We start from the raw sequence: 12289 nt of genomic DNA, 5'->3' as shown, positions 1-12289 counted from the left end.
TTTCCTTACATTTACCCTGTTTTAAATGATGTTTCCACTGCTGCCTCACCACACGGGTGTTGCTTTTAAAGCTTTTTAAACACAACACTGTGACCAGCTTCAGCAGCATCAGGCACACACTGCCATTCCCTCCACTCAGATACAGCTCACCTAAATAACTAATTTTAAGGGCTCCTAAGAATGGATGGAATACAGACACTGAAGAGTTAACCGTCAGCTTCCTGGATGCTGTTCAAACATGTATCTTCAGCTCCAACACAAAGCGCTTTCAATCAACACTAAGATCTTTGTTAAAAGCAAAATCCAGACCTTTGTAACAAAGACCACACAGGCTCACTGATCATTTACCACGCACTGGTTCTAGGAGAACCCCATCCTCCCTGTTCTGAGCTGGGATTTTGTTCCTTCCTTTGTTGCTTGTTCTCATTACTCTGCCTTCCCCTCTACGACATCTGCAGCCTGAGAAGTTCAAGAAAGATGCCATTTTTGCATTCCATTTGAAAATTATTTTAATACTATAAAACTCATTTGTTCACATATTTTGTACAAAAGAGGAGTTGTTTTCTCTTAATTACAGGAGAATTATTTAAACCTTGAGATTCCAGCTAGGTAGGTCCAAAATAAAGCAAGACTGGTTGTCCTGGTTCTGCAAGGTCCAAGTATGGCTCGCCCAAGGTCTCTTTCCAGTTTGGATCTCATGATTGTGGACCACCTTGATGGAAAGTACTTCACATCATTGACTCTTCGGAGGCTTGTAATGAATTCGGCAACGCTCATTAAATACCTGAAACACCAAAACAGAAGAGCAAAAGCAAATCAGGCTTTGTCAGAGTCTTCAGACTTCTGTTAACTGCTTCCTCCTGCCACACCCAGCTCAAGGCACCCAGTGTTATCATATCAATGAATGGCACTTACCAGCACATCCATCTCCATTGGCTTTCTCTCCTGGCTTTACTAAATCCAAAATGCACATCTCAGTGCTGGGGAACTGCACAGCACTAACATACTCCCCCACAGATAAGGCACTTATCATCCTTGCGGTCTGTCTACATCAAATACACTGAACTTTCTGGCTCATTGGTTGGTAGGAGAAGTTTTGTTATTGTTTTAAAGAGGGAGAGAAATGATCAGTGACAAGATCCTGACCAGCTGCGTTCTGTGAAGTTCACTGCGACATTTCAATCTGGGCACTGGATTCTTGTCTTTCCTGAGCAAATGCATTGTACTTAGTGGCAAGAGCTAAAAAGAGGTGCAAGTACTCTTGGAAGCCATGCCCATAGTTTCAGTTATTTGGCTGCAGGTGCTGCTGTTGCCAGCATTCCATGCAATGAACACACTGCTCTCACCCTACTTACCCTTGTCACCTTCTCTGGGTAGAATTTGGAGCATGGAACTAGAGACTGAAGATCACTTAATTGAGCTCGAGCTGCAGAGCTCAGCAAGCAGTCTGCTTACCCTAACAACGGCCAATAAGCACGACTATGTCAAGTACAGCAGTCTAAATCAAAAGCAAAACACGTAGGCCCAAAAAGTTGTCAGTGCTGTTATCAAGGAATTTAATTATTTACACTTTTAGCACCAAACTTTGACCAGGGCATGTCCTGAGAAGTGGCACGAGCACCACCTAGCACCAAGCCAAGGCAACAGCAATTACTAAGCCACTAGCAGCAACTCTGAAGCCCATGGAAGATCAATCCATAAGGTACTTTTTCAGCCTTAGAGGGAGGTGACAGTAGAGTTGGAGATAAAACCCAGGCAGACATTTCTCTCTAAGTCCTTCACTAAACACTTGCAAACTAAAACCTCTCTGCACCATGTGAGTACCTCACTGCTTCTCAACTAAACATTCTCAGCTCCCGAGAAAAGTCAGGCACTTCTGTCATTAACACAAGCTTAATGTAGCTACAGGAAATCACTGGTACTAGTGCTAAGTCCACCCCCTTTTAAAGTAAAATCAACAGTGCTGCTCCAATGAAATGTTTGCCACTGGTGTTGTTAAAGTTATGGTATTTCTTAGTCATATTCAAGCTGGCTCAAAATTAATTAAGCTTAAGGGCATGACTAATTAATTAAGGGCATTATAAGCTTTTCCAAACAGTACAGAGACTGAGTGGGAAAACATGTAAACATTCATTTAGCCTCCAGCAGGCTCTATTATGGTGATGACCTCCAAGAACACAGAAGACATTAAGTTTATTCCATTTACCCTGATGAAACAAACCTAGGTCTCATTTCTAAAGCTGAGATTAAGAAAGGAGTAGAGCATCTGGAGCCATAGATCCAGAAGGTGACACCAGAAAGCAACAGCAGGACTGCCCTGCACACTGGGATCATCCATCCAGGCCTGCAGAACAGACATGCTTACCAAGTCCCTAGCCACTGAGCAGGGCTGAGAAGGGATCTATGTGGGGAGCATTCTACAGTCCTTCTTCCCTACTAGATCAGCCTCATTTCTTTCCTTCACAGTGCCTCTGAAAAGCCCTGAAATCTGACTGAAAGCTCTGAAATGACTGACCTGAAACACTTGCCCCAGCACTGCCTGCACTGTTCCTAGTTAACCTGCCTCATAAGCATTTGTCCCACAGTTCTAGGGCAAGACAGCTCAAACCCATGGTACAGAGCTACATTGCTTTCTAAAATGATGAATTACCTTCCAGCTTCTGTCATTTACCACTTCTTCAACATTCAGCTCCGACTGCATCAATTTCAACTGTAAAAAAATAACAGACAAAGATGTTATTGTCAAGATGTTCCTTGCAGCCATCAGTACTCGCTACCTCTGCAACTTCTGTGACAAAAACCCAGTACCAGGTGCAAACTGAACTTAATCATCCTGAAAGCCTGGTCCTTCCATTCAGCCAATACTTTGGGCAGGCTAAGGAAGCCTGCAAGGGGCACAAGTTACTACTGGTTATTAATTCAGTCTTAAATATCTCCTGTCAGGATTTGATAGAATGAACTGATCAGCCTTAATGTTTCCACAGACAAATATTACTTGTGGTTGAATAGCACTCAGCACCAGGGATAGCAGTGCTGTGCTTAGCTTTGTAGCCTTGAGTTCTCAGTCTTCCACTCATATATTACTGGAGTCAAACAAGATAGTTAGCAACAGAATTAGGGGAAAATCATAGATTTCTGATTTAGAATTAAGATCAAGAAGGTATAATTTTATAGGAAGTCCCCCAGTTTGTATCACTAGCAGTATGAGAGAAGCACAAATAATAAAGAGTAAAATAGATCTGTATTGAAAGCAAATAAAAACGTATTTGAAAGGCATAGTCTTAAAATAGGAAATGCACTGTCAAGAGAAATTACCTAAAAAACAGAACCAACAACAAAACTGAACTCCTGGAGAAGGAAAGGAAAAAGGGAGGGGGTTGGGGGGGGAAGTGTAAATTTGAGGTCACTTGACTGAAGGATTTCTGAGATGTTCACCAATTATGGATGATAACCTGTAGTTATTAAACATCACTGCAACCTTCTCGTTGGTTTTAGTGATAAGCTCAGAAACAAAGTGATTTAAAGAACTGACTGCAAACAAAACTTGCAGAAAATTCTAAGCTATCATACTAGCTTTCCCAAAGTATCACTGAATCAATCAACTCAAGACCTCCAAGATCACCCAGTCCAACCAGCCACCTATTACCAACATTTCCCCACTAAACCACGGCCCTTAGTACAACAGCTACATGTTCCTTGAACACCTCCAAGGATGGTGACTCAACCACCTTCCTGGACAGCCCATTCCAGTGCCTGACCACTCTTTGGGAGGAATTTCTCCTAGCACCCAAGCTGAGCATCCCCTAGCACAACTTGAGGCCATTCCTTCTCATTCTGTCGCTAGTCACGTGGGGGAAGAGGCTGAGCCCCACCTCACTACAACCTCCTCTCAGGTAGCTGTGGAGAGCTTCTCTCTCCACTGAGACTCCTCTTCTCCAGACTAAAAAGTCCCAGTTCCCTCAGCCTCTCTTCTTAAGACCTGTGCTCCAGATCCTTCACCAGTTTCATTGTCCTTCCCTGGACATGCTCCAGAGACTCAATGTCTCTCTCATAGTGAGGGAGCCAAAACAGAACATTGTACTCAAAGTGCAGCCTTACTAGAGCTGAGTACAGGGGTATAAGTAATGGGTGGATGCTCATTTTAAGTTCTGAAAGTTAAGACTTTAAGGGCAAAACCACTTGCCTGACACGTGGTTCTTCAAATATGAGTTGGCATCAGAGCACTTCTCCAAAAGCAAATGTCAAATAGTTCATTCAACGCCTGGAAATATCAAACGATGGACACTCACCCCTTGAGTTCCAGTCATCCCTCCAGGAAGTTCAAATGCATATCACTGCTCTGGAAAGAAATGCTCTTTCAAACCTCTGCTATGCCATCTAGCTCACCTCTGGTGAAGAACACCTTTCATCCAGAGGCTACGAGGCTGGGGTTCTGCACATTACAATCCCTTGTGCAAATCCAGAAGTCCTTCTCACACAAGCTAAACTAAATACTAACAACAACAACAACAAAAATTGCTTAACTGGAATTCAAAGCTTCCTGGCAGCTCGTCAAAGTGGACAGCAACCTTGATTAATACAACGAATAAGATGCTTCTCAGGCTAATGGTGAAGAAGGATGGCTTTAGGGCAGCATAGCTGTATGGTACAAGAGATAAATGTAAAGAACACTTCATTATCTTCTAGTGATTGTACCTCGGCACCTACAGCCACCATCTGCAGTCGCGCTACTTTTCACAAGAACTCAAAAAGGCAAAAGAAACTTCCAGACAAGTTGAAGAGAGTAAATAGTTACGTCCTACTAAGAGACATTTGTCAGCAAAGTTTAAAGTACATTGTGGAGAGGCACATATGTTTTTCTAGGCATCTGGGTAGTGGAATTTCAGAAGATGTGCCATATACAGGATAAAAGCAGTTCTGTTCTGTTCTTATGGTTCTCACAAATCCAGCTGATAAGAACAGGAGCAACACTGCCTGAGTTCCACTGCCTAAGCTGGGGTTGTTCAGCCTGGTGAAGGCTGAAAGGGTGGCCTTTCAGCATCTGAAAGGGGGGCTATAAGAAGGGAACAGACAAGAGGAAATGATTTCTAACTACAAGAGGGCAGACTTAGACCGGATACAAGGAAAATCTTTTTTTGCAATGAGTGATGAAGCACTAGAACAGGTTGCCCAGAGATGCCCCGACCCTGGAGACACTCGAAATCAGGGTGGACATCGCCCTGACTGAGTTGCAGATATCTCTGTTCATCGCAGGGGATTTGGACTAGATGGCCTTTTAAAGATCCCTTCCAACACAAAAAATTGCATTCTGTGAAGTCAGCATCCCATTCAGGTTCTCTCCACCAAGGAGATCTTTCCATACTGGAAGACAACCCCCATCTAAGTGACCTCTCAAGATCTCCACCACTCACCTTTGTCTGCTCTTTCCTGAGTTGCTTTAATAACGCTACATCATCCTGTGCCTTTTCCCTCTCTTCTCTGAGAGTTTTCACTACACTGGAAGTCTGAGCAATGCAGTTTTTGATGATTCTCTCTCGGCTGGTGTGAGCTTCCATCAGCTAAGTGGGAAGAGGGAAAGTCACAAGTAGGTCAGACATCAAATTAAAGAAACTTTATAGAATCAAAGTATTGTTGTGCCTACAGAACTCTCTTTGTCTCCATAATCCATATGTTAGAAGCAACACTGCTTTAAGCAGTAGGTACTAACTTGGTCTGATGGTAAAAGTTAAAGATACGCATGCAGATGACATACAAGCAAGTATTTTTGAGCACTTTAGTGGGCACCACGCACTGGAAAATCTCCATAAGTGAGCAGAAATTAAAGGAACAGACACTTACGGACTCATAGAGCTCTTTACATGTCTGGCTGGCGTCAACTTTTCCTACAAAGGAGGCTGTAGGAATTGTAGTGTTTAATTCATGGACGATTCTGTCATCGATCGTCCTCATCACCCTGAGCAACTCCTGCATTAAATAAAAACAAATTTCAAAAACAAACTGTTTTACCCAAGAGAATTATCATGCAGAACCCTACAGGCACAGCAGGGCTGAAGACAGAATCACAGAATGACCTGGGTTGGAAGGGACCTCAAGGATCAGGAAGGCTGCAGCCCCAGCCTGCTCCGTGTGGAAGCAGCAGGCCTCTAGGAGGGCTCATAGTATTGAGAGCAGCGCCCACAGACCGAGCTGAGCCACCACACTTGGAGCAGCCCACGGGCTCCCACACGCAGCCTTACTCCATGAAGCTGTGCAGCCCGGTCACGTCTAGCTACGAGCCCTATGGCACAGGCTCTCCCGGCGGGCAGGGCAGCGCTGGGGCAGCTCATTCTGCTCCCGGCTGCGAGACAAGGAAGGCCGGAGCCCCCATGTGCACGGTGAGGGTGCTACCGAAGGGCGGGCGGGCGGACGGGACAAGGAGGGGGGGGCCCGAGGGCACAGCGGCCGGGCGGTCTCGCAGTACCGCAGCTCACAGCAGCCCGCAGCCCCGCACAGCGCCCCGGGCTCGGCCCCGCCGCCCCGCAGCACGATCCCGTCAGCGGCGCTACCTGGAACTCAGCGAAGTCCTCGCAGCTCACCCCGCTGCTGGGCGCCGCCATACTGGAAAGGCCGAGGGCGAAGCGGCGGCCAATCGGGCGGGGAAGGCGGGGCCAAGCGGGGCCGGGCGGGCCCTGCCTGGGGTTGGAGTGGGGCTGGAGCTGCCGGAGGTCGCCGTCGAGCCGCGGGGAGAACGGGCCTCCCGCCGCCCCCCTCCAATCGCCGGGCCGGGGCGGAGCGCTGCGGAGCGGTGACATTGAGGGGAGCTGTGCAGGGCTGGGCCGAGAGCAGCGGCATGTGGGGCCGAGCGGGTGAGTGGCGGGGAGCCGAGCGGGTGTCTGTCTGTCCGTCCGTCCTCCCTTTGGGCCGGGGGACGCGTAATGTGGAGCTCGGAGCCCCCGAGGGGTCCTGGACCCGGCGCGGCCCCGCAGCACGGGAGGTGCGGGGCCTCCGGGCTGAGCCACAGACGGGAAAGGAACGGGCTGCAGTGCCTCGTTGTTGCTGATCATCTGAAGACCTTGAACGCTGCTTGAATTTATTTCAAGTACCCTTAAGGGCAATTTATTTTAAGTACCCTTTTATCTTCCAGTTTTTTGTTTTGTTTTGTTTTCTCGCCTGTGTCCCAGTAGATAGGTTCCTTGACGTGATGTTATGTCTTGTGCAGGAGAACACGCTCGTAAGCTGTGATCAGTCACTCTTGTTACTCTATATATGCTTAAACTCGAGTGATATATTTTAGGATTTGTAAAATTGACTTTAATTTCTTTATTAGATTCGGATGGTTCGTGCAGTCATCTTTATTAGATTTCACGGATTATTATATCTGTAGTTTCTTTCATAGCATTAGATTTGTACCTACTGTTCTTATTTCTTGTTTTCTCTTGGGGCTGTGCGGGGGGGGGGGAACAACCTCCTACCTAAAAGCCAACCTTCTCACTGCTTCACCTTCTGAGTTAGACCTACCCCTTGTGTTTCCTCTGCTTGCTCTTCAGAGAAGGCTGTGAAGCTGCTGGAAAGAAACATTCCCTGCTTTCTGAGGATGAGTCGGGGAGTGGGGCCGAAGGTGAGCAGGAGGCTCTGCAGCAAGCCCCAGGAGGAAAGTCCAGTTCAGCCAAGAGGTGAGCTTGTGATAAAGGCCATGTTACGTTTCTTGCTGTTTCTTGTTACTGGTTCCCTCCTTGACTTATTGACGCTGGATCAAAGGGGTGTACAGATGTGAAGCAATGAAAAACCCCTCGTCTGTACCAGGGTAAGATCAAGAATCTCTTTAACATCGTTATGTCTCCAGTAATGGATAATAAAGGGGGTGACCCTTGTGTTTTTGTAGGGACTAAAAGGAATGGTGATGCATAGCAAGGATCTGAGGGGGAGTGTTCCCTACGCTGCTTCCCAGAGACAGAGTCTTTGTGTTTAATGGTCCTTGTTGGATTTTTGTTCTGTAAATTTGTGAAGTATTCTGAGGTTGAAACTATTTTTAGCACCCACATCCTCTGGGAAGGGATTCTTCAGTTCAACAGCACTGTGAGAAAGTATCTACTTCTTATATTTGTTTTTGAATCTGTCATATGCTGTTTTTCCTCTGTTCTTCATTCAGTGCTCTCTCCAAAGCGGTGCCATTGTGGCCCTCGTTCACAGCATCACTTACAGTGCTGGTGCCCTCTGTTGTGCTGGAGGGGAACTCGGTTGGTGCTTTTCCAAGTTGATGGGTTTTGGTGTCATACAGTGTTTGTTCTATGGCAGCCGCTCCACACCTGTGATCGCCCTTAGGAAATTTGACTGTTTTTGAGACAAAGGCCCAATGTTTCACACGCTTTTCAGAGTTGTGTTTTTGTACAGTGACATAGTAACTCTTTTGTGTTGCTCTCTGTTCCTTTCCTTATCTGAAAGATAAGTCAGGCAGTGGAATGGGCTGCCCAGGGAGGTGGTGGAGTCACCGACCCTGGACGTGTTCAAGGAACGTTTGGATGTCGTGTTGAGGGACATGGTTTAGTGAGAGCTATTGGCGATGGGTGGATGGTTGGACTGGGTGATCTTGTAGGTCTTTTCCAACCTTGGTGATTCTGTGATTTTGAGCATTTTGTTTATGGAGGTTGAAAAGCCTGAGATGAAAATTAAGGATCTGGTCTTTGCTTATGATCACCTGGTTGTTTAGACAAATACCTACAAATAAGACATTTCTGACTCCCTGGAAAGCTTAAAATTCTTTGATGCTACAGAACAGGATGTTGGCTTTTCTATAGCAGTTCCATTTGTTTTCTTTCAACTAACGCAAAAGTAGTAGGAAGGCTCTAATGTCACAGTTTAGGAAGCTTAGATGCAAATTTAGAGCTGCAGAAGAAAGATTGTGAACGAGATTTGGCCTTCCCATCTAATCTACCCTCAGTTTAATCCATGTTCAGAAGTTTATTAATCTGACCATGCGATAACCTTTTTGTTCTGTAACCAATGCTAGGAATTGTACATAAAATTCTGCATTACTCAATCTAACCAGTTAGGGATTCAGCTTTTCTGATTGTCTTTTTTGGCTGGTTGGCTGCTTTTATTGTAGGTCGGCCTGTTTTGCGGGTGCCTGGACACAAGCCTACAGAATGGGAGAAGAAATGTTTGCTGTGGGCAGGTCATTTCAAGAAGCCAGAGGATATACCAGAGGTCGTCTCGTAAGTGCCAGTTTCAAAGCTGAGAAAGTGCCATTGCCTGCACAGGAATAAGTTATCTGAATGCAAATCCAAAATACCTTTTCTGAAGGAAAATGGGTTTCTACAGCTGCTGTAATTGTATCATCTTGTAGATGAGGTTACGTGACCTGGAGAATTCTGGATTGCTGAGCTGATTTAGATGTAAATCATTTAGATTTTTTCCTGAAGGGATGACCAGTGTCTGTCAGTTGTTTCATTAGTAAGACATCACGTCCATTAATTTTTATTCATCCAATCAAAAAAGATCTTTGCAAATATTAGCATGAGCTTTTTCTTCAGCTCAGGACTCTGCAATGGTGATCAAACCACTCTTGTACTCCCCTCCAAAGGAAAGACCAAAAGCTTTTCAGTTCTTATGTCCTACATGACTTACCATGTCAAACCATCATCACGTCATGGGTTAAAACATGATGCAGGATTCCACATTCAGTCATGTTAGTGTAAAGTGTTAGTATCCCAGTCCTGTTAATTCCATTAGCTATGTTAGTCTTTGGATATAATTATTTTGTGCCATAATGTTGATGCTTTTCAATTCACCTATAATTTCATAGTATGCTAAATTTAATCAGTGAGCATATTAGACTTCCTTAAGAAGGGAATCATCCACTCTAAATTCTGCAAGAAGAGTTAAATATATAGGAGCAGGTCGATGGTTAGTATGGAAAGGATGCCTGGAACAGTGTTACACTTCATTGGTCCTTCTCATAATACAAACTTTCCATTTCCTGTAATTGAGATTTGGTAGAATGATCTTCCAGTAACGAGTCTGTTCTTTTATTACTTCTTGAGGCTTGATGCAATCCGAGCAGCACAGACCACACTGCGGGTGAAGTTCAGCTACGTAATGATCGCCTTGACAATAGTGGGGTGCATAGTGATGGTGATCAGAGGGAAGCAGGTAAGTGTAAATTTTTGGCTGGTGAGTACAAACGCATCTTAACATAAATTCCTCAGTTCCTCCTTTGGATTCTTAGAGCTGTTTGTCCTTCCAGTTCCTCAGAAAGTAATGCTCACTGATTAATTCCCAGGCTAGAAAAGGGTGATATTACTGTTAGACTGTATGTACTAAAGCAGTCTTTATCTCCCATGGCCTTCCCACCCCAGCAAAATGCTTAATCTTATCTTGCGCTGCTTTAACTCCTTAGTTTTGCTGACAGGCTGCAAGAGTTTGAAAAGAAAAGTAGTTTTCTGTTCTGTTAATCTGGTAGATGGGTAAATGTTCCTTGGGCCAAAAGGATCCATGCAGTTAATCACGTGGCAAACTATTACAAATCACCGTACCTCTCTATGCACTGCAACAGCAAATAGGAGCATTTCTTCACCCAGACTGAGAATTGTCAGTCTTTAAACAGTGGTGAGGTAGGGCAAGCACTAATTCTGTGCTCTTTAATTGTATTAGAAAAGTCTCCCTTTACTCTTAATAGTACATTTATTTTTTTTCAATTATTGTTTAATTGAAAAAGCTGAATATTTAATAGGAAAGCCCCCAAGTGCTGTAGACACTGAGCAACCATCCTCTCTCTACTCCTAGGCTGCCTTTCCCTAAAGCCATTCTGCTGATTACAATGTTTCACTCTTCTTTCTGTTGACAACATTTTTAGGTAACCTTTAAAACTGAGTCTCAATGCCAGCCCTGTAAGTTATTGAAGTGCTAACACTTCTACTTGTCTGCATTCACTTCTCAAAATACAAAAGGATGCAGCACTGAGATGAATCAGTGGAAAGGTTTCTCCTTGGTGTCAGCAGAAGAAATCAAAGACTAACCATTCCCATAAGTTCTTCTCTCAGAGTATGAACACGAACGCTGGAAAAGAGGACAACTCCTTTGGGACCTCAGTTTTCACAGCAGCTGTAGTCTATTATATTTAATTTTTTGTTTGCAGTACTTCTGAAGATGAGATTAGAACTAAATACTGACCATAAGCACAGAATACATCTGCTTGGGCTATTAACAGAAGGGCTTAACTTGTTCCCAGAGAAATGAGTTGAAACTAAAATTATCTGGATGCTGAATTTTAACCCTCTCTTTTCCAGTTATTGCCTTGGTGAGGATAGGCAAGATATCTTGTAAGCAATTCATCTGTGTGGTCCTTTAGGTGATGCTTTCTACTCATGCTTTGTCCTTATTTTGTAGGCAATAAAAAGGCACGAATCTCTTACAAGCATTAATTTGGAGAAGAAAGCTCAATGGAGGGAAGAAGCTTCTCAGAGCACATCTGCTAAACCTTAGAGGAGAAAAGGAAGAAGCCAGGAATGGAGGAAGAAAAGCTAAAGTCCCATTCAGCTCCTTTTCAGCGAGTTTCATGTATTTTGTGCTCAGCACTCGTGTTCAAGAATGAATGCATTATCCTGTAATCATTAAAAACAATGTTTCCTTCCTGGTACCTTTCCTCCAAACCCTTTCTCAATTCCTGTAACTTTATTTTGTTCACTAACTGTATAACAACTCATTACTTCAGTTGTCCTACTCCAGCTCCCTTCAGGAAAAATATGTATTCTGTATTTACAGGCTCCCAGTTATTAGGCAAGTCCTTGACTTGAGAGCAATTGCACTACATTAACACTGTCAAAATGATTCAGAAGTCACTGGAAATCTTGCTTACTTATTCTAGGTCCCAAATATTCTCGCCTAAGAAGAGGAGAGACAATGATAGTGAAATAGCATTCCACAGAAACAATGTGCTGTAAATAAGAACCATGTTTTCTGATGTAGTTGTGGGTTTGTTTTTTTTAACAATGGAGTTGGAGACCAGTATTTTTTCCTTCTTCCAGTTCCAGATTGGGGTCACTGTGGCTGTTCAGATGTATTTTCCAAGGACTGCCTGTTAACTGGTCCCCAGGGACTCCAGAAACAGAAGAGGCTTGTTTGACAGATGTAGTTTGTGAATATTTTGCTACCATGAGGCAGAGCAGGCTCACACGTATTTTCCATTCAGTTAATACCTAGAGGAAGTCATGCTTAATCCACTGCAGTAACGTAAATAGATCTTTTATGACAGCTTTGGTTCCTTGTCACACTACTAAGCATACAGGTGCCTGTGCTAACACTGAATAAAAGG

General features: G+C 44.3%; 2 protein-coding genes across 3 annotated transcripts; one reads left to right on the top strand and one right to left on the bottom strand.

Annotated features, from left to right (window-relative positions):
* Window positions 1-483: 483 nt before the first annotated feature.
* MIX23 (mitochondrial matrix import factor 23) lies at window positions 484-6614 on the bottom strand. Its single transcript, XM_015873541.3, has 5 exons — window positions 6546-6614; window positions 5839-5964; window positions 5412-5558; window positions 2651-2710; window positions 484-784 (listed from the first exon to the last, which is right to left on the bottom strand). The coding sequence occupies exons 1-5, from the start codon at window positions 6594-6596 to the stop codon at window positions 734-736; spliced, it is 435 nt and encodes a 144-aa protein (XP_015729027.2). The 5' UTR covers window positions 6597-6614; the 3' UTR covers window positions 484-733.
* Window positions 6615-6768: 154 nt separating this feature from the next.
* LOC107319019 (protein FAM162A) lies at window positions 6769-11627 on the top strand. Of its 2 annotated transcripts, none has more exons than XM_015873508.2 (5): window positions 6769-6845; window positions 7527-7652; window positions 9083-9191; window positions 10020-10128; window positions 11365-11627. In XM_015873508.2, exons 1-5 carry the CDS (start codon window positions 6830-6832, stop codon window positions 11458-11460), a joined length of 456 nt encoding a protein of 151 aa, XP_015728994.1. In that variant the 5' UTR covers window positions 6769-6829; the 3' UTR covers window positions 11461-11627. The 2 variants fall into 2 exon arrangements, with proteins under 2 accessions (XP_015728994.1, XP_085380280.1); XM_085524154.1 differs by having other exon boundaries at window positions 6769-6973.
* The last annotated feature ends 662 nt before the right edge of the window (window positions 11628-12289 follow it).

This window comes from Coturnix japonica, chromosome 1 (assembly GCF_054131305.1).
Source record: "Coturnix japonica strain WE chromosome 1, WE-NBRP24, whole genome shotgun sequence".
Taxonomy (NCBI): Eukaryota; Metazoa; Chordata; class Aves; order Galliformes; family Phasianidae; genus Coturnix; species Coturnix japonica.
The sequence above is the reverse complement of the archived record's forward strand: the minus strand, read 5'-3'. Positions and strand labels throughout refer to the sequence as shown.